At 36.9% G+C, this 25,380-nt stretch overlaps 1 protein-coding gene across 2 annotated transcripts; it reads left to right on the top strand.

The window, feature by feature from the left end:
- Nucleotides 1-31: 31 nt before the first annotated feature.
- Nucleotides 32-24,469, top strand: map3k7 (mitogen-activated protein kinase kinase kinase 7). 2 transcript variants are annotated; one of them, XM_048206761.1, is made up of 17 exons: nucleotides 32-772; nucleotides 1,175-1,285; nucleotides 1,420-1,485; nucleotides 1,623-1,668; nucleotides 4,177-4,315; nucleotides 5,968-6,092; nucleotides 8,889-9,017; nucleotides 9,134-9,264; nucleotides 9,373-9,454; nucleotides 10,168-10,274; nucleotides 10,363-10,513; nucleotides 11,139-11,219; nucleotides 16,553-16,620; nucleotides 18,319-18,382; nucleotides 19,629-19,690; nucleotides 20,120-20,235; nucleotides 22,435-24,469. In XM_048206761.1, exons 1-17 carry the CDS (start codon nucleotides 686-688, stop codon nucleotides 22,613-22,615), a joined length of 1,746 nt encoding a protein of 581 aa, XP_048062718.1. In that variant the 5' UTR covers nucleotides 32-685; the 3' UTR covers nucleotides 22,616-24,469. The 2 variants fall into 2 exon arrangements, with proteins under 2 accessions (XP_048062718.1, XP_048062719.1); XM_048206762.1 differs by lacking the exon at nucleotides 11,139-11,219 and having other exon boundaries at nucleotides 34-772.
- The last annotated feature ends 911 nt before the right edge of the window (nucleotides 24,470-25,380 follow it).

Below are 25,380 nucleotides of genomic sequence, written 5' to 3'. Positions count from 1 at the left end.
GACATTTCAGTTGGCATGGACTAGAGGGGGCACAATACAAGAGAGCGCACACTTCCTGGAGCTTAAACAACCCCCACAGAAAACAAGAAAAACAAACGAGCCCATGGAGGCGAGAGCTGTAAAGTTCTAGCCCCGTATCCGATGGCTCGGATGCCTTGTCCTGGTCAACGGGACACGTAAAGCAGTTTTTATCGAGCGGTATTTTCGGGCACGTAGAGAGGCCGATGCGCGGAGCGGCAGCGGCGGTGTGGAGTGAGCGCTGCGCGGAGGGGAGATCCATCGACCGCACCAGCGCGAGCCAGCAAGCGGCCTAGCGCTAACACACACAGAGCCTGCGCTTTAATGTCGATGGGATACCCTTAAGTGTACTTCACAGAGACCCTAGGGCGTATTCCCCTTCTGAATGACAACATTTACCGTCGTTTGGCATGTCTGACATACTTTAATCTGGTTCGGAGCCTCTTAGCCGTCTGGCTAACGGATTAGATTGACAGGTTAGCTCGTTAGCCGCTAAACAAGTTTTTAAAGTGACTTATCATACACCTATATTTGTGTAATGCAGGCCGTGTTGGAGGAAGGGGTGCTCCAGCTACCGTTTTTATTCTGAAACCGTTCGGTAGTGTAGTTTTAAGACTATAAAGTCAGTTGTTTGTGTATTAATGATTAGCTGGCTAGCGAGCTAGCGATGTCTATGCCCTCCGCCGATATGCTGGAAACACCGCCTATGTACCCGTTTGAGGAGATAGAATATGGTGATATTGATGTGGAAGAGGTGAGTGACTTGATACGCAAGTTATGAAGTTAATAAACAGGCTGACAGGAATGTTTAAATATCCTGCAAACATTCCCTTGATAGCTGTACTATAACTGGGACACTTGACATTGTATAATCTCACTACTCACTAATCTCTATTTTTAACTTCATTTTTTTATGTTTTTCATAGTTTTTGTCAAGCCACCGTGTGTTTGAAGTTCTACAAAATGTGTTCTACTGAAATATTTCTTTGCAATTTTTATAAAACACTTGTTTTACACTGTTCTAGACGTGAACCTGTGTAATGTGTGAGTTTCTGAGTTTCACATGTTAGTTTTGTTTTCAACTTTTCCAGTGCTGTGAGTTTGTAAATGTGTACTTTAATTCTGTGTGATGTTTTTCTACGTGTGTGTTTTGTAGGTGGTGGGCAGAGGGGCGTTTGGTGTTGTATGCAAGGCCAAGTGGAAAGGCAGAGATGTGGCCATCAAGACTATAGAGAGTGAATCGGAGAGAAATGCCTTCATTGTTGAGGTGCTGTCATATTATGTTTAATTTGTTATTAACTGTAGTCAGAAACATAAAACGTGCATACACTGATTAAACAGACATTTGGTCTAATTTATTTTATAAAGCTTTTGATTGAGTTTTCTTTATTCTCTCTCCAGCTTCGCCAGTTGTCTCGTGTAAATCATCCCAACATTGTGAAGCTGTATGGCTCCTGCAGTAACCCTGTAAGTCTCTACAACATGTTGCTATTGAGTGGATTTTGATCATGATAATGAAACTTGATAAAGAAGTGTTTATGATCCAACATTTTTTTGATTCTTGTGAAAGCAAACATGTGACAAGGTTAATGATTTTACTGCAGGTATGTCTGGTGATGGAATATGCAGAAGGGGGTTCATTGTATAATGGTAAGTAATTTTTTTAACTTACTTTTTGAAAATGTGAACAGAATTATTTAAATCAGAAGGTCAGCTGGAAGTTTAGCAAATATCTGAAGTACTTAAGTCGACAGAAAAAAAAAACTAATCAAGAAGGTTTGGGGTAATGAGATTTTTGCTGTTTAAAAAAAGCAAGGATGTATTAAATTGATCAAAATTGACAGTGAAGACATTGTTCAAATAAATGCTGTTCTTTTGAACATTTTATTCTTTAGAGAATACTGAAAAAATGTATCACAGATTCCACAATAATATTAAGCAGCACAACTGCTTTCAGCATTGATAATAATAAGCAATGTTTCTTGAGCAGCAAATCAGCATATTAGAATGATTTCTGAAGGATCATGTGACACTGAAGTGTAGGGCTGGGCGATAAATCGCATGCGATTCTCACGCGCATTTCGTCAGTAAAGCCGGTTCCCTGATTACCGCTAAATCGCCATCACCTGCTTTCAAATGGTGCGCCATTTAACAGACAGAGCCGTAGTTCACTGATAAGCCACGCAAATATCGTGTTCATTATCGAAGGCGATTCATCTGCGATATGAACGTGATATTGCGTGGCTTATCAGTGAACTACGGCTCTGTCTGTTAAATGGCGCTCCATTTGAAAGCAGGTGATGGAGATTTAGCGGTAATCAGGGAACCGGCTTTACTGACGAAATGCGCGTGAGAATCGCATGCGATATATCGCCCAGCCCTACTGAAGTGGGGTAAAAAAAACAAAATACTAAAAGTAAAGGTTAAACTTGCATTACTGACATCATATTTCATGGGTTATCATGGGTCAAATTGACTCTAAATGGATTCAGTACAATTCCCCAAAAATCACACTATGAAAAAAAGCATACAAGCAGGTACAAATTATTAACTTTTAATATCAATACTTTTCGCACATTACAATGAATACATTTCTCAATTTATGATTTATAAAAATGTTTATAACCGCTATTTTTAGGACTGCTCCACCCCCTCCTGTGGGACATTTGGGATTACACATTTATAACTATAATATATCTTAGTCTAAACCTAAAGTAATCTTGACAAACTATATATCATTTGAAAGCTTTCAGACTCTAGTTTTCATATTTTGTGACTGATTATCAAAAGAAATGACAGAGTAATAGATAAATAGCGTTAGATTCTTCATTTGTGATGTGGTGCCAAACTATAACGCTCTGATTCTTTCCGTGTATTTTGGGGGGTTTTTTTTATGTGGGTTTTAGAGATTGGATTCAAAACAAATATTAACTTTACAGCCCAAACTACTTCTGAATAGGATGTCTACTTCATAAATATTATGAAAATTATGGAAATCTATGGTTCAGATCACTCAAACCATAAATGGAAATAGAAGAGTCCTTATATGGTTACCGGTGGAGTCTGGATGTCATCTAGTGGAAAAGTTTGGTACTGTGCACAAAAAAATCTTACTGAAAGTTCTTTTTTTGAGATATCAACTTAAAATTTGGCACAGAACTTAGTTTTGATTTTCTTGACGTTTTAGAGTTTAAACATGTTTTGTAAAATACATATTTTATATAAAATATAAAAAAAATTATATTTTTATATTTTACATTTTCATAAACGTAAACTCCTATACCTTTTTTAAAACTTTACTTTTACAACTTTTTTTTTTTCACTTCTACAATATTCTGTACCATTATTAATTTAAAAAGATATCAAACTTAAGTCTGTGCTCTGAAGTAGTCAAGATTTTTAACAATTTAAGTTGGAAAAGTCATTTTCATGTCAATGCTCAAAAAGTGGGACAGACAGTTAACGGGTAAACAACTTTATATTTTCACAAACTTTGAAAATTAAAAGTTGTTAAACTCAGCAAGACACTGGCCCTTCAGGACTAGAGTTGAAGAGCTCTGACATACAACACAGAAGTGTTTTGACCCACGAACGTAACGGTAATTTTGTGTGTATATGTCATAACACATCAGCGTGTTGAAACTTTGCATGCATGTTCATGACCCTAAATGAGAAAAAGTCACAAAATGTCAAGGAAAAAAAAAACAACTCAAGTTTTGCCTACTAGTTTTAAGCACTTTTCTGGCTGGCATTGGGTTTGCAGTTATAAAATAGAATTAAATAAAATGAAATTAGATTTGTGTCACTTAAATACTTTGCCTCCAGTTGCTGTACTTGGACAAATCAAATAATATTTAGTTTGTTCTGTTGTAGAATTAATTTACAGAAATGTGAAAATACTCTTCGGCCTATATATATACAAATTTGCATACGTGCTCCGAGCATCACAACAGATTATCTTGTGCAGTATTTTTTGCAGTACAACTGTTCTTTGATTCCATGGAACTTTGCATTTCAAAAATGTATCCCTAATCCCAGGCCTGTAGTAATAGCAAGTCCTAAAGTTCTAGTCAGTGTCCAAGCACACGAGCTGTTTCACAGGTGAATGATATCGCATGTACGCGTGCTTGTGTTTATGACTGTATTCTGTGTTGACAGTGCTGCACGGTGCAGAGCCTCTCCCTCACTACACTGCATCTCATGCCATGAGCTGGTGTCTGCAGTGTTCTCAGGGGGTCTCGTATCTCCACGGCATGAAACCAAAGGCTCTCATTCACAGGGACCTCAAACCACCCAAGTATGCACCTCCATCATTTCTCTTTCATCACACTGTCTTGCCTCATGTCACTGGAAATCTCTGAGAATTCCCTTTTCTCCTCACCCCTGTGTTTGTTAAAGTTAGTCCTTGTCGTATAAGATGTGTTTTCACTTTTATTCAAAGATAAGGGTTTTAAACACACCTGGTTACATTAAGTCTTGCCTGACCATTTGTGATCTAATCACCTGAGATTAACACCAGGTGTAAACTCATACATGTGCTGACTTTTTTCTGACTGATGATGGTGGAAACATTACTATATCATTCAGGACTGCCATTGCTCATAAATGCCAGGTGTCGAAGGATGTATGTTCTGGATTCTTATCCTGCATCACTTACATCATGGCAGCGTATGGTGTTGTCCAGGCCAGGGCTGGTTATTTATGAGCCCCTGTTTGTAAAAAGCCCTGGCAGCACACCATGGAAATGGTCAGCTGGCTCCTCTCCCAGACACCTAGAATGAAGTTCTCTGGAAGAACTGGGTTATTACGAACATTTGATATATTACAGCTCACTACAGTTGGCATCAAAGCTCCATGAATAGTTCACTAGTGTTTAAACTTTTTAATAGGACTAAAGCACAGCTGGTTAACTGCCATCTGTGTATACCTGTAGTTCTGCTCAAAATATTGCAAACTCGAGCAATTTTCAGAATATGTGCTCAGTTAATGTTCTCATGCTGGAATTTTTGATAAGGCACACACACACTTCTACTTTCTCTTGTATTTAACCTTCACTACCGTTTAAGTATTTCATTTTTTAAAGAAATTAATACTTTCATTCATCAGGAATGCATTAAATTAATCAAAAGTGACAGTAAAGTCATCTAAACGTCGCAAAATATTTCTATTTCAAATAAATTCTCTTAAACTTTCTATTCATAATTCTGATAAAAATGTATCACTGTTTCCACAAAAATATTTTTAACATTGATTATAAGAAGTGTTTCTTGAGCACCAAAACAACATATTAGAATGATTTCTCAAGAATTGTGACACTGAAGACTGGAGTAATGGCTGCTGGTAATTCAGCTTTGCCATAACAGGCATAAATTGCTTTTTTAAAAATATTACATTTGAAAACAGTTATTTTGAATTGTAATAATATTTCACAATATTGCTGTTTTACTGTATTTTTATTAAATAAAAGCAGCCTTGGTGACCATAAGAGATTTCTTTCATAAACAACCCCAAACTTTTGAACGGTAGTGTATATGTTCTGTTTAACCCAAAAGGCTTTGGCTCTGTCCTGAAACCTAGTGAACTTACTTGCTGAATTCCCAAATACAACCTTTTAAGTTGGCATACACTAGCAGGATGTTCACTAATAAAGGGGTTGGGAATGTACATTTTACATTTTGAAATTTACAAATAAGGGACATCACAAGCAGCTTATAATACAAAAGCCAACAATATTTACAGTGCAAGGAAAATTTTAGTAATCAGGTCGCACACTTTATTGCAACTGGCATTTAAATGGATAGGAATACTAAACTGACTAAAACAAACTGCTTAATAGACTAGTAATAACCACAAAAAATTGTTGCAATTTTAGTCATAATTTGGTAATGCAATATTGCCATAGTACTCCCATGTTGCCTAAAAATATATATATATATTTTTTGCTCATAGTCTGCTTCTGGTTGCTGGAGGTACTGTACTGAAGATCTGTGACTTCGGGACAGCATGTGACATCCAGACACACATGACTAACAACAAGGGAAGCGCAGCCTGGATGGCCCCAGAGGTGTTTGAAGGCAAGTTTCAGGAACTTTCCAAGAACTTTTGTTCATATTTAAACAGTCACTGGTAGGGCTGGGTATTGACACAATTTTCACGATTCGATTCGATTACTATTCACATGCTTTCGATTCAATTACGATTTCGATTCGATATCGATTTATTTTGGATGTAGTACATCAGTTACAGTACATGGCAAATTTTCTAGAGGAAAAAAATCTCTCATCTAATGCTGTAAACTACACATGGAAGTCAGTTGGTACTACTATAATAATATTGAAGGTTAAATTAACTCATTTATATACAAACACTTAAATTACACTCAATGATGTTTTTATTATAAATAAAGTTTAGAATTACATAATCATATTTCTAGTCCAATTAGTTGTTGTTGTTTTTTAAATATAAACATTTCAATTGTGGCTGTCATAACTGATTTATTCAAACATGCATTAAATATTGAAGAACATTAATGAATATGTAATGGTGCATAGCTATATTTATCCGAATGCTGCTCACTAGAGTTAATTTTAACGAGTTTATGGTCACTGAATGTTTTTCTGAGGTAAATGCGACGTTACGTGACATTGTTTACAAGCTGTTTTATTGACGTCTTTCTGAGGTTGAAACACTGATTGAGCTATTACATGAGACGTGATACGGATTTCGGTAAGTTTTACTGTATATTTTAACATACCTTCAGATGTTTAGTCGTGTTTATCGCACGCTGTAATAAAGCAGAGGAGAGGATCAGTTCACATGCGCTCCGTGCTGCCGCTTCTCCTTAACTGAGGCACTACAGCGATCTGTCACGTCACATTAAACAGCGCCAAAACGGTATTTTATTTTTTGAGTCTCATAATAAGATGGATGTCATTTGAAATCTGAGACTTTGCTTCATATCAAAAATAACAAAGCACAAAGATTATTGCGATTTATTGGATGGGAAGCGCGCTACATGTTCTGTGCATTCATCAACTGAAAACAGACTAGACTAATCGATTCTTGGGATTTAAGAAATTGATACTTTTTACCCAGCCCTAGTCACTGGCTTATCATTGGTTTGTTTTTGATTGTATCCGATGATCAAAACTGACATCCCATTCTCTTTTTTTACCAGTCTTTCTCATTACTTGTCTTCTCATAGGCCACTTCATTCTTCACTATGAAGCATACAAATATTTCCCTAAAACCAGAGTTACTGGTTGTTCCTGGTCTATATGATGGATGAAACCATTATAATTTAATGCATGCGTTTGCAATCAACCGCTAATGGGTTTCAATTTTACCAAACGCATTCAGGGGCACTCAGCTGTCAGGGGGGTCGGAGGAAACATCAATTAGGAGCAGGTTGTTATCTTGTTTGTTTAGGGAGGAGCAGAAATCCCATGTTACTCCACTAGCACTGCCAGCAGAGTAGACGCAGCGCTTCTCATTTCCCGCACTGACAACAGTATTATCAGAAGACCAGAGCAAGGCAGCGTAAAGACATACTAGTGCGAGGCGCTGTAATTTAAGAATAATAAGAGCAGCAATTAAGGCTCTCCAGGGCAGCATGAGTGGAAATTAGCTCATCTGTTCAAAAAGGGCCGACAAGATAAAGGCTCCACAACCCTGGATGGCCAAAAATTAGCTTATGGGAAATAGCTTTCATTCTTTATGGTGTGTGGTATCATTTGATACTATGTTGCTATTTTGGGTAGCTCAATGCAGATAGCAACTATAACGTAGAATAATTAATTATTTACCAAAAAAGGTAAAGGTCTATATTTTACTGTATTAAACATCTATTAAAATGTAATAATATAAGGAAATTTCAATGTTTATCCACCATACAAGACTAACACTAAAAGAAAACAATATAAGATATATATTTCCTTTTCATATTGGTGCACATTGTGTATGGTAAATAGATAATGCAATTTATAAAATATTTGAAATAATTTTCAAAAATGCAGTTTCCTTAATTTATACTACAAGAAACTTATTTTAGAATTTAAAAGGGCCACATGTATTGTTTGTGTTTTATTGCTATGCCATTGAAGGCTTAGAAGTTTATATCAAAGTTTATATTACACACTACAGTTCAAAAGTTAGGGGTTAATACGATTTTTAAAGATGTTTTTGAAAGTCTCTTATGCTGAACAATTTATTTGATCAAATGGTAATGCATGTTTGTATTGAAAAATATTAGTACAAATTAACGCAATATTTGTTTAAAAAATATATATTTTTTATATTTTTAAATGTAATTCACTTCCTGTAATGGCAAAGCTGAATTTTCAGAATCATTACTCCAGTCTTCAGTGTCACATGATCCTTCAGAAATCATGTTGCTCACAAAACATTTCATATTATCAGATATAAAAAATAGTTGTGCTGAAAATGGTTATTTTTTTTCTTTTAGGATCCTTTGATGAACAAAATATTGAAAAGGACAGCATTTATTTGAAATTGAAAACTTTTGTAACATTATAAATGTCTTTCTTGTCAATTTAATGTGTCCTTGCTGAATAAAAGTATTAATTTGAACAAACTTTTAACGGTAGTATAATTCATATCAGCAACTTGCTGTAATAAGTTACCGCGTCCATGTCGGTGGCATTCCTTACTTAAGCATTATAAAAATGTTAATACAATAATAAATCTTTCACAGAAACATTGAAATGTCAGAATTTTGTGGTTTAGTAGTGACAATAGCTGTGGAGCATATAAATGTCTTTTTCAGAATAAAGGCTCAACCAGAATGTGGACGTTAATCAGGAAATGATGTGCATGTAGGTGATTATTATCTGTATGTGTGTATGTTACAGGCAGTAACTACAGTGAGAAGTGTGACGTGTTCAGTTGGGGTATTATTCTCTGGGAGGTGATCACACGCCGGAAGCCCTTCGATGAAATTGGTGGCCCTGCTTTCCGCATCATGTGGGCTGTGCATCGCGGTGAGTTTTATGTGCGCTTGCTTGTGCCCCATTTAAGACTTTTTGTCATGATGAGAATCTGCTGAGATCGTCTACAGGTTCAAGATTAGAAGCTTCAGTCATCTCTCTTTCTGTAGGCACGCGACCACCTCTCATTAAGAACCTACCGAAGCCCATAGAGAGTCTGATGACTCGTTGCTGGTCCAAAGACCCATCGCAGCGGCCTTCCATGGAGGAGATAGTGAAGATTATGAGCCACCTCATGAGGGTAACGCCACACCGCCAGCATGCCTGGCAAATCATTCCAATGTTCCTGGTTGTTTTGTTTTGCATCTAAATCTGCCTCTTCGGTCTGATCCCTCTCTCCCCCCTCTAGTATTTCCCTGGATCAGAAGAGCCTCTTCAGTACCCTTATCAGTATTCAGATGAAGGCCAGAGTAACTCTGCCGCCAGCACAGGTACAGAATAACAAAATGGGCTTGAATAATAAATACTTGTTCATGGCCATTTCATCTTTTTTTTTATTCAAATAATTTTCTGATGGTGTGGGTGGGAAAAAATTGCTTAGATGCTAAACAAATGGTTTAAACTAAATTCTTCCAAACAGTTACACAACCGTTCAAAAGTTTAGGGTCAGTTAAAATTTGTTTGTTTTGTTTTTTTGGATGAAATTATTACTTTTATTCAGCAAGGATGCATTAAAGTGATCAAAAGTGACAGTAAAGGCTTTCATGTTGTAACAAGATTTATTTTTCAAATAAATGCCATTCTTTTGAACTTTCTATTCACCAAAGAATCCTTAAAGTATCAGAGTTTTCACAAAAATATTAGGCAGGACAACTGTTTTCGAATCTGATAATAATAAGAAATGTTACTTGAGCACCAAATCCGCATCTCACAATTATTTATGAAGGATCATGTGACAATGAAGACTTTCATTACAAGAATTAGATTTTAAAATATTTTAAATTGTTATAATATTTCACAATATTACAGTCTTTACTGTATTTTTTTTTTAATCAAATGCAGCCTTGGTGAGCATAAGAGACTTCTTAGAAAAAATACAAAATTTACAGAGCCCATACTTTTGAATGGCAGTGAATGTGGAAATGTTGTTACATTTTTAAAATGTTCTGAATTCACATTTAAATATCATATCTGTTTAATCCAGGCTCATATATAGACTACACATGTACCAGCAACAAGAATGACATCAACATGGAGCACACCAACTCCCCAGGCAGCAACGACACCATCAAATTCCCATACAAACCAAAGGTAACGCATCAACAGTTGACATAACCACACAAAGACAGTGTCCTTTAAGAAAGTTCAGAAGTAGAATCCGCGTTTGTGTGTGTTTCAGGGCGACCCCTTAAGGCCTGGTCACCCCCTCTCCAGAGGAAGCAGCGTAGAGAGTCTTTCCGGCAGGCCACATTGTCTGGCTTCATCCGACAGCAAACGAATGAGCGCGGATCTCTCCGAACTGGAGCACAGATTGCCCTTTGCTCCCACAGGTATTCCTCAGTGCTTGTCATAAGGGTTCATACCTACCCAGAAATTCATTGCGAAACTGACATTTTACAGTTCATACATCAGTTGATCTTATTTAACATTATTTTATTAATATGGAGTTTCTTTTCTCTTTTGCAGTAGACACAAATATTGATATATTCGTAAACTTCACACTTTTATATTCCTGTTATCAATTTTGTCCTCAGGTTGATATGTTAACAAAAATACACACCACTAACAATGTCCCTTTTATAGACATTGACCTCACTTTTCTGTACTTGCACTGGCTGAACAGTGCGTACACTAGTACCCAGTGTACCACTGACCTCAGTCAGTGCGCCCAAACACACATCAGGCACAAAGAGCTGCATGGCATCTCCATTCCTTCTTTGATCTGTCCTTCAGCAGTCACTAGTTCATCAGGCTTCCTGCCACTGCACGAATGTATGTGTTTGTATGTATGTGTTGCATGTATGTCTTAATGCAGCTGAAGAATGGAGTGACGTCCCTCACCCAATCAGCTTTGATGTCTGCACCACACACTTTCTCTCTCCCTCTGTCTCAGTACACACATTGCATGCTTGTGTTCGTCGCTACATGCGCGTATCTGTATGTGTGTTTTTGCAGCACGTCCACAATATAAGCGAGGTCACCGTAAAACGGCATCACATGGCACCATTCTGGACATTCCCAAGATCATCGTCACAGGTACCGGGAGTCCAGGTGCTCCCAGCAAACAGCTCCTAATCAGAGAAGGGCGTCACTGTGACGCACGAGCACGCATTGGTTGTTACTCCTGCATGTCATATATCCCCCGTCACCCTGACTTTTTCATTTTAAGGAGAGTAGAAGATCCACATCTGAACATTTTCTATGCACGTGCATTTGCGCAGTGGGCATGCAAAGACACGCTGATGCACTATTACTATTATGGAAGTAACTCTTGATCAGGGGTTGTAACCTTGTGGTTAGTTATGAACCATATTTAAGCCATATACTCCAGGTGAACCACAAAGATCCACTTGACAAATCACACAAGTTTGCTATCCAGTTGATTAATTAAAAATTTATATAAAGTAATTTACTTAATATATGGTAATTTATTTTGGCCTACTTTTTGCACTATAATACTTGATTATTAATGAGGTTTACAGGGAGAAGTGTTTTAAATACATGATTCTCAACATGCCACACACAAAACACGATGGTGACACTCAAAAGGTGCACTTTAAAGGTACATAGTGTAGCTTTTGTCCCTCTAGCGCGGAGGTCGGCAACCCGCGGCTCTAGAGCCGCATGTGGCTCTTTAGCGCTCCCCTAGTGGCTCCCTGGAGCTTTTTCAAAAATGTATTAAAATGGAAAAAATATATATTTTTTGTTTTCATATGGTTTATGTAGGAGGACAAACATGACACAAACATTCTTAACGTTTTTCAATGCTGTAAAAATGTGTATAATAAATATTAAATTTCAACATTTCTGTCAACGAAGATTTGCGTCATAGCCATCGACGTCACTTTCCCGCCGAAAGCGCGCTCCCTCAGCTGGACTGATTGGCAAAAGAACCTGCTGCGTGACTGGATTAAATAGAGGAAACTGCGAAAACGCGAGTAAAAACAAACGAATTACACTAAAGGTTGGACTCGAAAGTGTTTCTTACAACTTGTCAAATAAACCTAATCCATGGATATTGACATGTAGCCAGGAGTCGTGTTTCCTGACATTTATATGTATTTATATTTATAAATACATAAAGCAAATCTGCCTGTGAATATTTTATATAACTACAATATAGGTAACTTAGGTTTAAATCCGCGTAATTACTTAACGTTATATCAATGTTATATATATCGTCATATTGTCCATCCCTAAAACATATAGTTTTATAGTATAGTTTTTGTCAGTGTTTATTTTAAAACGCACAATTATGCAGAATATAAGATGGGAAATATTTAATAGATGATTTGTCAACATAATATATAACAATACAATATATATGGAATGATTTTACCTCAAAATCCAACAATTTGACACAAAATGATAACTGCAATTCCATGTTTCTCTGCTGGAGTCCAGCTGTTTCTGTGGATTGCACCGATCCATTTGCTTCTTTTTTCTGTAGCTTTCAGCAGTTTTTAAATATATACCTCGAGAATACCTCATTATGTATTTGTAGCCTACTTAGTCATTTTGATAGTAGGCTAATATAGCTAATATACACTTACAGCCTGTGTTGCCTTCATATAAGGCTTATATAAGGCTTTTAATTTTTTGCGGCTCCAGACAGATTTGTTTTTTGTTTTTTTGGTCCAATATGGCTCTTTGAACATTTTGGGTTGCCGACCCCTGCTCTAGCGGTTAAAAAAACAACTGCATGCATTTTGCGGAAGACTATTGTTTTGGTTGCGCTTCGGCTCTGCGGATGAATATGGTTATCCTGTCGTTCGTAAATCATTTACGACTAGGCTTAAAGGGTTAGTTCACCCATAAATGAAATTACCGTCATTAATTACTCACCCTCATGTCGTTACACACCCGTAAGACCTACGTTCATCTTTAGAACACAAATTAAGATATTTTTGATATTTGAGATCTTTCTTAACTCCCTATAGACAGTAACGTCATAAACAATTTCAAGGCCTATAAAGGTAATAAAGACATCATTAAAATAGCCCATATGACTGCATTGGTTCAATCTTAATGTTATGAAGCAATGAGAATAATTTTTTTGTGTGCAAAAAAAAAATAAATAAATAATGACTTTGTTCATTTATGCTGTTCACGTAGTAAACACAGTGCAGCGCTTCCGGGTTCTACACACGTATGCTTCGTGGTGCTCACATGAACTGCGTTCGCCAATACTGAGCCGGTGTTCTGACATAGAACCTGGAAGCGCTGCACTGTGTTTACTAGTCTTCTTGTTGTTTCATGAAATTAAGGTTGAACCACTGTAGTCACATGGACTATTTTAACGATGTCTTTACTACCTTTCTGGGCCTTGAAATTGGTTATGACGTTGCTGTCTATAGGGAGAACAGAAAGCTCTTGGATTTTATCAAATTTATCTTAATTTGTGTTCCAAAGATGAACAAAGGTCTTACGGGTTTGGAAAGATATAAAGGTGAGTAATTAATGACAGAAATTCCATTTTTGGGTGAACTAACCCTTTAAGAGATGTAACCAGTGCAGAGCAACTTTTCTCTATTTATGGATATGACGAGACACACACAGGCAGGTGATGAATGTACACAGTTTCCTGTGATAACCATCCTGCTAGGTCTAAAACATAAACACTTATAATAGGCTTACCATAGTAAAGGGTAAGACAAAAACACGTTTTGAAAGAAGAACTGGTGTATTGACTCACTTAAATGTTGTCAATTTTGAACAAAAGAAAGTTACATAATGTGCCTCTAGTTATCAACACAAGACACTCAATAAAAGCAGGGGTTCCCATGGTTCCCAGCTGGTTCCCAGCTGGAAATATCAGGAACATTCAGAAATGTCAGGAAAAGTCATGGAAATTGAAATCTTAAAAAAGGGCAAGGAAATTTCTATAGTCAATATCAATTTTTCTAGTTATTCTTAGTTCAAAATAATTTTTCCTGAAATTACTCTTTTGTGAGAGCAGTAAATTTAGTTAAAAAAAAAAAAAAAAAGTCCATATGCAGCCTTTACAAATGACAAAAAAAAAAAAATTAAAGAAATTAATAATTGGTCAAAGTGTGGGACAAATAATACAGAATGATATGCTGTGGTGAATGCTGGGAAATAGTCCAGTAATAAACAAATTAAAAATAACTTTATAAAAAAGGTTGGCAACCCCTGCTCAAGATAATTATTAGATCAGTGTTTGATTCACTATTTTGAATCCAGAATCAAATAGTTTGTTGATCTTATTTCCAGCTAATATTTTCAGGTAGTTTTTCAAATAGATTTTTTTTTGTCAGATTTGACGGTGGTTAGTGATCCTGGAGTAACACCCATTCCACTCTCCTCTTTCTCTCTCCTGCTCATCTCTCTTTGCTTTTTTGACTGTAGTGTCCTGCAGGCAATGATTTTCACACCCCATCCTCATGTCTGCCTCTGACCACTAGAGGCACCTTTTATAAATGCTGTTTAAAAAATAATCAAGAAAATCTCATATGCAGTGATTTAAAGCATGCATGTTGAATGAAGGTGTAGATGGGGATGTGGATTGATACGCCTGCCTCAGTCTTCCTGTTTGGCTTTGTAGCAGGTGAAAGCGGATCAGCCCCCAGGATGTTTGTCTCTCTCTCTCACTCTCTCAGTGGTCGTACACTAGTTCGTCCTTGTCTCGCCTGCAGAAAGGATGTCGCCAAATGCTCTGCTTTTTGATCTTCCCTCCTCCATACACACAAGTTCATTAACTTGTTCATTAATTCAGTGGATGTGATAAATCTCCTTTACGTTGAGGGTCATCGCTATTATTATCATCATCCCTAATAATGCTGAAGGAAATAGGGACATTGAAGGATTGCGTAGTGGGAAAAAAAAAGTTCAAAGCGGGAGTTGCATGATAAAGAGGTTATTAATTTGGTGTAACAATGAGAAAATCTGATTGGCATTTGAATTGTATCCCTCCTGCATGCATGTTGTTAACCTGTCAATCATTTTTGTTATTCTCATAATCATTTTGACATGCAATTGACCTCATCAATGTCTATCATTATTAATAATAAGAGTTAGGGCCATATTCATCAGAGGATTATTGGGGGTTTTTTTCTAACGTTTTTGTTGTAACATTTTGTTTTTAATTTTTTAATTGTGTGCTTGAATGGGCTGATTTCATGGTATAAGAGAGATTACATAGACATAAAAGGAATATTACTGGTGAAATGCAAATTAGGATCTATCAACAGTATCTGTGGCATGCAGCAGATGACTACAGACAATTTTGACTCGTTCTTCAGGTTTTAGAATGCATTTACAGTGATAAACGTACAATAGAAGCCTTGCAGAAGCTGGCAGCCTTTTTATTTTTTTTTAAATGAATGTATTTGTAAAGTTGTCTGCATCATTTTTTTGAGTTAGGGCTACTTGTTTATGTGGTTATGTTACCAACATAACTATTTTGGGTGGAGTTTTGCTTTACAAATAGTTATGACAAATTCCTTCCATGTGTCCTCAAAGGAATATCAAGTAAAAGTAGTCAGGTTAAGTTTTGTTTTTTTGTTTTTAGCTAGGCAAGGCATGATTTTGCATAGACTAGGGTAGTAAACAATTCTGTCACACCTGTTTTATGTTAACTTGACATATTAAGACTGTAGTTAAACTGGGAACAGTTTCTATTTTACATTTTATTACCTTTATCATTTCATTACAAACTTCAGGACAAATGTATTTTTTCTGTTGCCTGCCACAGATAAAGTTCATAGAGCTCAAGCTTTTTTAACCCGGAATATTCCACCTAATCATTTGCATTATGTATTTTTCTGCACATATAGTACATCATATTTATTAAGTCACAGTCTATCGGTAATGGTTGCATTTCCTTTTTACTGATACTATTCTAGATGCTTTACCTGAATTATAGTTTGTCTATGAAGTGATTTGTGTGAGTGTTTGTTTATAGGCTTTCTTTAGTACACTTGTGTTAACTTTTAAATGAGTACAGCTCCTATCATTATTGCTGCTTTATTTTCCATAAATACACACTAATCAAAACCAAAACCAAAAAATAACAAACAAAGAAACAAACAATAAACATTATCACACCATGATAGGAGCTGTCCAATCAAAGCAGGATGAGCTGCCTATGTAATTCTGTAGGTGTGGTCTACTGTTTTTGGTGTAGTGTGTGTGTGTGTTTTGCTGGGACTTCAAAAGGGGTTTGGTCACGTGAAGGCCATGTTAGAGGAGATGCTGTCATGGTAGTGATTTGGGGCTTTAATCAGTGCAGCTGTCTGAGTGTCACATCCCTCTTGTTCCAGCCCTTGGACGAGAGCTCATACACTACCAATAAGACTTATCAGATTCCTCTTTTCTCTCCTTTCTCTGTCTCTCATCTCTTTTTGCAGCAACCTGTGAGCCTCATAGACGCAGATCAGTGCAGGATCTCCCTGCCATTGGTACGGAGTCCAGTCAGGTAGGATGCTTCAATTTCACACTTTCATTGGTGCGATATGCAAGGAACTGGGAAGAGTTTAGGTGCCACAAACGGTCTTAACGATGGCATTTTATACAGCCAAGTAACAAAAAGGTGTGCCATATCTCATGTGAAATAAGAGCTCTCACATCTTATGCACTGGGAGGACACAATAGGGGGTTTGCGTGAGATCTGTTTTGTAACAGGAGATGTGTTGTGGGTCTAGATTCAACCAAAAGTTAAGTTGGCACCAGGCAGATCATCACTTATGGTTGAGACAATTTCTCTGATTTGTTTCATGTGATTTTTTTTTTTTTTTTTTTTTTTTTTTTTTTTTTTTCTTGAAGGGTGAATCCCATTCATATGTAGACATTACTATGTGCTTGTAATATACACTACTGTTTAAAAGTTTGGAGTCGGACAGTTTTTTTAATGTGTTTGAAGTATCTTAAGCTCAGCCAGGCTGCATTTATTTGGTCAAAAATACATTAAAACAGTAATATTTTGAAATATTATTATTATTATTATTATTATTATTAAAAATAAGTGTTTTCTATTTTTAATATTTTTTTACAATGTAATTTATCCCTGTGATGGCAAAGCTGAATTTTCAGCATCATTGCTCCAGTCTTCAGTGTCGCATGATCCTTCGGAAATTTCGCTCCGGAGGAACCTTTTCATAGTTCCTAGAACTATTTGGCTGAAGTACTTGGATTTTGCAGTGTTCACACTGCAGGAACTAGAATGATTTTAGTTCTAGGAACTCCTTTTGGGGGAACTAAATTAGCTCCTACTTCAGAGTATGGTCTAAACCAGCTCTATAGGAACTATCAGTGACGTAAGTGTATGTTGATTGGTCAAACGCATGTCAAACACCGGCATTTTTTAAAAGCTGTGTAAACAAATTTACTTCAAGAACATGGAAAACAGCTATAACTGCATTTACCTGTTGTCTGCAGGGTTGTGTTCTTTTCTCCGCCTTTATGATATGTAATATTTAAAGTTGTCAGGAGATTTTGTCTCTTAGCCCCACTTTTTGCTCTTTCAGTGGCGTAAATTATGCGTTTACATTCCATCTCCGTTATCACGAAAACCACAACACACAACAAACACAGCTTAATATTTTTGTGGAAACCATGGTGCATTGTTTTCAGGATTATTTTATGAATAGAAAGTAAAAAACAGCATTTATTTGAAATAGATTTTTTATAACATTATAAAAGTCTTCGCTGTCACTTTTGATCAATTTAATGCGTCCTTGCTGAATAAACCCCAAACTTTTGAACAGTAGTGTAGCTGCAAAGATTGTTGCCAAAATAATGCCAAAATAGTGTGGATGTATATTGCTTTTATTGTTTGCTTTGAATTCAAACTTATTTCAACTTGCGCCCAGTCCCTGGGTGTGTGAGAGCAATTAAAATTCCTGGTAAGATTTTCAATAAATGACCTCAGGGTTTAAAATAAATGATAAGGATGTTGCACTCAGGATCACGTGATTATAAACGGCTATATTGCTTCGTTATGGTGACCATCACATGAACAGTGATGGGGACCCTTTATTAGAGGATCTGAAGGCCTGCAGTGCTCTCGATGGGTGCAAAAACAGCATTTTGGAATCTACAGTATTCCAAATTTGAGCTTTTTTTTTTTTAAATTATTATTAAGTTTCTAATTGACACATTGTTTGACCAATCACAGGATAGCAGAAACAACAGCAGACCATCCAGCCCCAGTGTGAGGATGATTACGCCAGACAGGACAGGTAGAGTCTACAGTTTTCTTTCTAACCATCACACACTCATGCTTGCACACAGAGTTCCTGTAAGAATCTTAAGGCCGGGACACACCAAGCCGACATTTTTGAGCATTGGTCGGCTTAGTTTTTTTGGTGTGTTCTGCACCATTGGCTTTAGTCAGATACCGTCTGGGTTTTTTTGGCTGATTCAGCATGTTGAATTGCTGTCGGGCTGTTGGTGAGAAAGAGAACCCTGATTTGCAGTTTAGCTTAGTGAACAAGTCATTGCACGAGAATAAAAGCGAAAGTGATGAAAGCGAGCAAGGAAGTCAAGATGGTACAGACAGAAGGCTATTATTTACGCCATCTTACCTGAGCATTCGAATGCACAAATATTTTCATAACATGAGCCGACTGGTATGAAGAAAATGATCAACGTGATTGATATTCAAAATGGTAAGCAAGTGCTGCGTTGTTTACGGTTTGTATATCTGCAGTCCTAGTATCGGTTTCACTTTTTGAATGACGAAAATAGACAATTGATACCTGCTGCAGAAGATATTTATTTACACGCAGTCGCCTTTCGTCCTTTTGGTGTGTTCAAGCACAGCTTTTTACCCGAGACGCAACTGACGAGAGGCGACAACACAGTCAGCTTTCACAGTCGCCTCTAGTTCTTTGTCGGTTTGGTGTGTCCCGGGCTTTACAGGGACACACTTAAAATTTAAAAATGGATTGTATAAATATATAATAACCCAATAAGCTGGGATTCTAGTTGATTCATTATTATGAGCCTTGTGCACGTTTGGAATTGCATCATTATATAGATTGTGACATTTTGTGAAGATATTTCTGAACACTCTGTTGATGTTCCCTCAGTGTGACCTCAAAGTTCACGTCCTCAGTGTGTTTGTAAATTAGTATCAGTGACAGTAAACGGCTCAGGCAGAGCTGCAGACATTACGTAAGCGCCATCAATGATTTAGGACGCTTTTCTGTCTGACAGTCGCAGTCCTGGACTGAGATGAGACTGGGCTCACTCTCACTCTCTTTCTGCCGATTATCACAGTTTATAGTAAACTGCGTTACTCAACAAACTAAAAAAAAAAACCACACAAAAAAAAACACTTGTTGTTCTGCGTAGAGGGGGGCTTTGCTCTTCATATCCAAATAATATAAATAACCATAGAATACGGATGGAATAGTTCAGATCTGCTGTACTCAGTTAATAGTTTTTGGATGTTTACTAAAACTGTTTTCCCCATTCTTTTAGACACCAATGGCTCAGATAACTCCATCCCCATGGCCTATCTGACCCTGGACCATCAGTTACAGGTACACACTTCAGATGTGACTGATATATGTAGATTTTAGAAAGTTTTTGTCCACCAAAAATAAGCTGAAAATGTCAAAAGGTTAAAATACTATGACGTATGACTGCACGTGCATGGAAAGTGTTTAGTCTATATCTGTGGTGTGGATGGTTTTGTTTCCAGGGTGCTGTGGTATCACTCCTCTCTGAAAAGGTTCCCATGATGTAAAAACAGCCCTCTAATCGAATCAAGTCTGGGTTAAAGATTAACCAGCCTTTTTTATGCTATTTATATGGTGTAATTCAGTTATAAATACATGGCAGCAAATTGGGAGTGAGGCATTTTGATATTTTTGGCAATCAGATCACAGCTGGTATAAATATCACTTTTGCATTTCAGATTAATTAGCCAATAGGTGACATTTAATGAATGAATCTGTGTTTGTTTGCAGCCTCTAGCCCCGTGTCCAAACTCCAAAGAATCAATGGCAGTGTTTGAGCAGCACTGTAAGATGGCACAGGAGTACCTGAAGGTGCAGACAGAGATCGCTCTTCTCATACAGAGGAAGTAAGTCTGAGGAATCTGAATCAAATCATCAGTATGTACAATAGGAACTAGGGTTGCCCAGGGTTTTTACCATTAACCAAGTCTATTAAACACATTTCTTATGAATAGAATAAAAGCTGAAATAAAATATAAATAATAGATGAAAAACATAAACTAACGACATTTAGAAATGTTGCCTTGGCAACTAACTGAAATAAGTAAGTTGAATAAAAAAAAAATCATTAACTAGAAAGAAAGAGTAAATCTGAACTGAAATTAAAAAAGAAATTGTAATATGGGGGAAAAAACAAATAAAATTGATGAAAGCAAATGACTAAATTACTGAAAATTAAATTAAAATGAAAATTGAAAAGATAAAAATAAAAGCTAATTCAAAATATTAAAGGGGACCTATTATGCCCCTTTTCACAAGATGTAATACAAGTCTCTGGTGTCCTCCAGAATGTGTCTGTGAAGTTTCAGCTCAAAATACCCCACAGATCATATTTGCCCCTATTTATGTGTGAGCAAAAACATGCCATTTTTGTGTGTGTCCCTTTAAATGCAAATGAGCTGCTGCTCCCGGCCCACTTTCCAGAAGAGGGCGGAGCTTTAAAAGCTCACGCTTCATTTGCTCAACAACAACAAGGCTGGAGAATCTCACGCAGTCAAAATGACAATTGTTAGTAACGGTGTTCAGCCTTACCTTGTTCAAACCGGAGTCGGACACTGATGCAAAGACTCAGGAAGAAGTTACAACTTGTAGCATCTGAACCGTTGGTGGATAAATTTATATAGTTGCTGTGGAGTTGATTCAACTCATTGACTAGCATGTGCCGTCATATTAATCTTTTATGCAAATCCAGTATTGAATTGACCCTCGTTTGTGAAGCAGACCAGTGTAAAATGACGGCATGGCAACAACGCTCTACTACAACAACTCTTCCTCTTCTCTAAAGCAGCCCACTATGGCCTCGCACCCTTTGTTGTGTGTTCTCAGGGGCAGGGTGGGTGTTGTAGTCCAGAGAAAATATCTCTGTTTGCATTGAACTTTGAGCATCGTAACTTTCCAGATGTTGTTTATGCTCAAACAGCAACATTACACACCAACTAAAGTTTAAAAAAAAGTGAAATCATAATAAACTATAATAGTATATAAATAATACTAAAATAACACTAGTGTTGCCATATCATCAAACTGACATTTCACAATCATTGATACTAATTCTGACATCACAGCAAGAATTAATATATAAAGTTACTCCTTTTATTATAAAAAGTTAAATATGTAATGTACTAAACATTCCTAAATATTCATATTCTTAAAATAAGTTATCTAATTTTTTAAATAATATTTATTTAAATATGGAAAAGCTATGGTGAAATACATTTTATGTTTCTGTTTATAAGTTGTAGTATGCATGCTATTCGATTTGCTCTTTCTGAAAATTATTATTATTATTATTATTATTATTATTATTATTATTATTATTATTATTATTTTTAATTCTAAGTAATTAAAGGGATGGTTAACCCAAAAATGAAAATGCTGACATTCACTCATCATCATGTTGTACCACACATCTATGACTTGCTACTGCAGAGCACAAAAGAAGATATTTTGAAGAATGTTAGTAACCAAATAGTTTCGGTTCCCATTGGTTTCTATTATATTTTTGACCATTGACCATATAATGGGTGTCAAGGGGAACCGAATCTCTGTGGTTGGATTATCCCTTTAATTAAACAAATAAAAAAAGAAAACAGGGTTGGTACAAACAACCTAACAACAATAGAACAAAGATGCTCATCTTTGGGCTTGAAGCATTACAGGTATCTAACAGGAGTATCAACTGTTAAAGTAGACATTTAAAAATGTATATATACAAAGCTATCATGTACAATAAAGCTGCTGTATTATATTACAGAGTACAAAAAACAAAAACAGCCTAAAGTAACAGCCATTGAAAAGCATAACAATGTAATATGTCCATAACTGTTATTCAAACTTTATTAGTTACATATTGCTAAATGAACCTAACTAAGGGTGAAATTGTGCCACATTCCAAAACAAATGCTCAAAGTGAGCCAAACATGAAAACGCCCTAAACCAACAATACCAGATAAACTAGATTCCAAAGTATTGGTACTTTTGACATCCCTACTATGATCGATGTCTTGTTTTCTCTCCTTCTCTAATGTCCGTTTACATCTCTACAGGAAAGAGCTGATAGCAGAACTGGACCAGGACGAGAAGGATCAGCAGAACGCATGTCGCCTCGCTCAGGAGCACAAGAAGCTCCTAGAGGAGAACAAGAGTCTGTCCACCTACTACCAGCAGTGCAAGAAGCAACTGGAGCTGATCCGAGCGCAGCAGCAAAAGAGACAGGGCACGTCATGAACCCCTTTGATTATGAAACGGAGCCAGAATGACTCTTATAATCACAGTCCCCGTTATCTCGTCCACCCCAATCCAAACATTGGGGTTAGCTATATAGTTTGGCCCAGAAACCCCCTTATTCTACCTAAAAGCACCCCACTCTGGCCGCCCATGCTCATATATGCCCATGAAACTTGAAGATGGTAACTGTATGAGCTATACTCCACAGTGACCATGGGCCATTTCCGCCCATGCAAACAGTTCTGAGACCGAGACCCTGCACTCAACTGCACAAGCATGCTGCGTTGCATGCACCCGTGAGTCTGCGGAAGGATATGCAAAAGCAGGGATACGATTAAAGCCCGGTGGGTGTAAAACACAACTGTTGGCCGTGATTCACGCAGACAGTTCTTCAGAAATCATACAAGTCTAAACGAGCCAGCAAACCCAAGTCTGTCTGCAAAAACGATTTGTTTTCAAACAGGAAAACCGGCATCTTATGCCAGGGATGTTCAAAGAGAGGATGTTAAAGGAACAAATGAGGTCTTTTGGAATGTCACATGTTTTTTCCCTTCCTCTAACAATCCCAGAATTCTCTGTGGGGTTCGCCTAATTCCCCTCAATTAGGTGTCGGTCCTTAAGAATGTGAACGCAAAGTGGCTTTAGGTTACATAGAAAAGCTAATTTTATCATTTTAAAATCTAGATTTTTATTTTGTTGCATTCACTTTGTGTGTACTTTTCATTTTAGCCCCTTTTATGCAAAAAAGTGCTACAGATGTTCCCTCTTTTTTGATTTTTCTGCCCTGAAAAGTGTTATGTATTGATTGAAATCGGGGGATGTATTTTACATATGCCTTGCATGTCGACCTTGTGTTTCTAGATGAACAAGGGTCGATCTGTGTGTATGTGCGGCCTCACAAGAAAACGCAGTTTGTAATCCGCTTCCTTTAACACAACGCTCAAAAATCATCGCTCTTAAAGAGACCGAAACAAATGGACTTGAGTGTATGTGATTGTGAGTACAAACATTTTAATCATGAATACAGTATTCTTGTGTTTCTTTGCTCTGTTGTGTATCTTTATCTAACAACGTATGGTAATTTATCCAGGGTTTTCAGAGATCCGCTTCATAGTTTTTGTTGTAAGTGTGGGAAAGACTCTCTTTCTCTGAGCTTGATTTAGGTATTTTTAGTTCACATGATGCCTTAGAGTTGAATTGTTTGCGTTTTACTTGACTTGTTTTGTTGCTTTACGGCAGCGAGACCGCTCACACGCCACGATTAGAAACATGAATGAGAGTTTTAAAAGGCTTTCGAATGCAACATGAAATCAAGAGCGGCCAGAGTTTTGTCTGGTCTGAATGATCTTGTCAATATGCTGCAGAAATCACGGTAAGGGCAGTCAACCCACTCACCCATTCTTTTTTCGTTAAGTTCCTTGTTCTTACCACTAGTTTTCATCCCTGTACTTAATTTAAGGTTTTGAAAGAGAAAATCAGATGTATTGTTACATATTATGAATTCCTTTTAGAGATCACACTTTACTTTGTTGCCCCCAACACACACTCAACCCATGTTTTTGCACAATCCTGACTGGTTATCACTGATTACAAAGAATGCGCTCTATACCGAGGAAATCTCGAGCAGGGTTAAAGACACATTTGGATGTTCAGGATCTTTAAATGAGTTCTCTGCAAAACTATTTGTTTAACAGTGAAGTGGTGTATTATTATTATTTTTTCTTCGAGTTCAATGTTCATGTTGAGTTTCTGTACTATGTGCTGTAAATAAGATGTCTGATTTCTTAAGCTGTTGGGAACGGGAATACACAGGTGAAGGTCGCATCTTGAAATAAATCGAACAGGTAAACATCATGCTTCAAACTGTCTGTGCCGTCTCTGGTCTTCAGTTCACCTTTTTAAAAAACAAAAAACAAAAAAAAAAACAGGATATTCGCAAACACATATGTATGTGTATGTATGTATGTATATATATATATATATATATATATGTGTATATATATATATATATATATATATATATATATATATATATATCACACTCGTAGCCATGCAGTATGGCTGTATATCAGCACGGCTATGCGGCCTCGTTCCGTAGGTAATCACAGCGTGCTGATATACTGCCATATCGCACGGCTACGAGTGTGATATTGCATTTATACAAGAGTTCGATGGCACGAGTGTGTAAATAAATAAGAAACAACAACGGATTGTTTTTAAAAACCCTCTTCGCCATGGATTCAAATCTCAAGTTGACAGTTTAACAGTTGAGCCCAAGTCACCATTACTAATTCTAAAAAGTCACTTAAGAATTGGTAACGAAGGAATGCTCAGTAGCTTCATTAAAGGGTTAGTTCACCCAAAAATGAAAGTAATGTCAATAATTACTCACCCTCATGACGTTCCACACCCATAAGACCTTCGTTCATTTTCGGAACACAAATTAAGATATTTTTGTTGAAATCCGATGACTCAGTGAGGCCTGCATAGCCAGCTGAAATCACGTGACTTTGGCGCTCCGAACCGCTGATTCATAACGCTGATTCATAACGCCCTGAAGCTTCCTGAAGCAGTGTTTTGAAATCGGCCATCACTATACAAGTCGTTATTATGTTTTTTTTTTTTTTTTTGGCGCACCAAAAATATTCTCGTCGCTTTATAATATTAATATTGAACCACTGTAGTCACATGAACTGATTTAAATATGTTTTTTAGTACATTAATGGATCTTGAGAGAGGAAATGTCATTGCTGGCTATGCAGGCC

Source organism: Megalobrama amblycephala, linkage group LG11 (genome assembly GCF_018812025.1).
Source record: "Megalobrama amblycephala isolate DHTTF-2021 linkage group LG11, ASM1881202v1, whole genome shotgun sequence".
NCBI lineage: Eukaryota > Metazoa > Chordata > Actinopteri > Cypriniformes > Xenocyprididae > Megalobrama > Megalobrama amblycephala.
The sequence above is the reverse complement of the archived record's forward strand: the minus strand, read 5'-3'. Positions and strand labels throughout refer to the sequence as shown.

What these genes read in the sequence shown, in the direction of transcription:
- map3k7 (XM_048206761.1), top strand. Translation starts at nt 686, where the DNA reads ATGTCTATGCCCTCCGCCGATATGCTGGAAACACCGCCTATGTACCCG. An exon ending in TTGGTACGGAGTCCAGTCAG is followed by an intron (nt 16,621 to 18,318) that starts GTAGGATGCTTC and finishes GACCAATCACAG; the next exon opens with GATAGCAGAAACAACAGCAG. An exon ending in CCCTGGACCATCAGTTACAG is followed by an intron (nt 19,691 to 20,119) that starts GTACACACTTCA and finishes GTTTGTTTGCAG; the next exon opens with CCTCTAGCCCCGTGTCCAAA.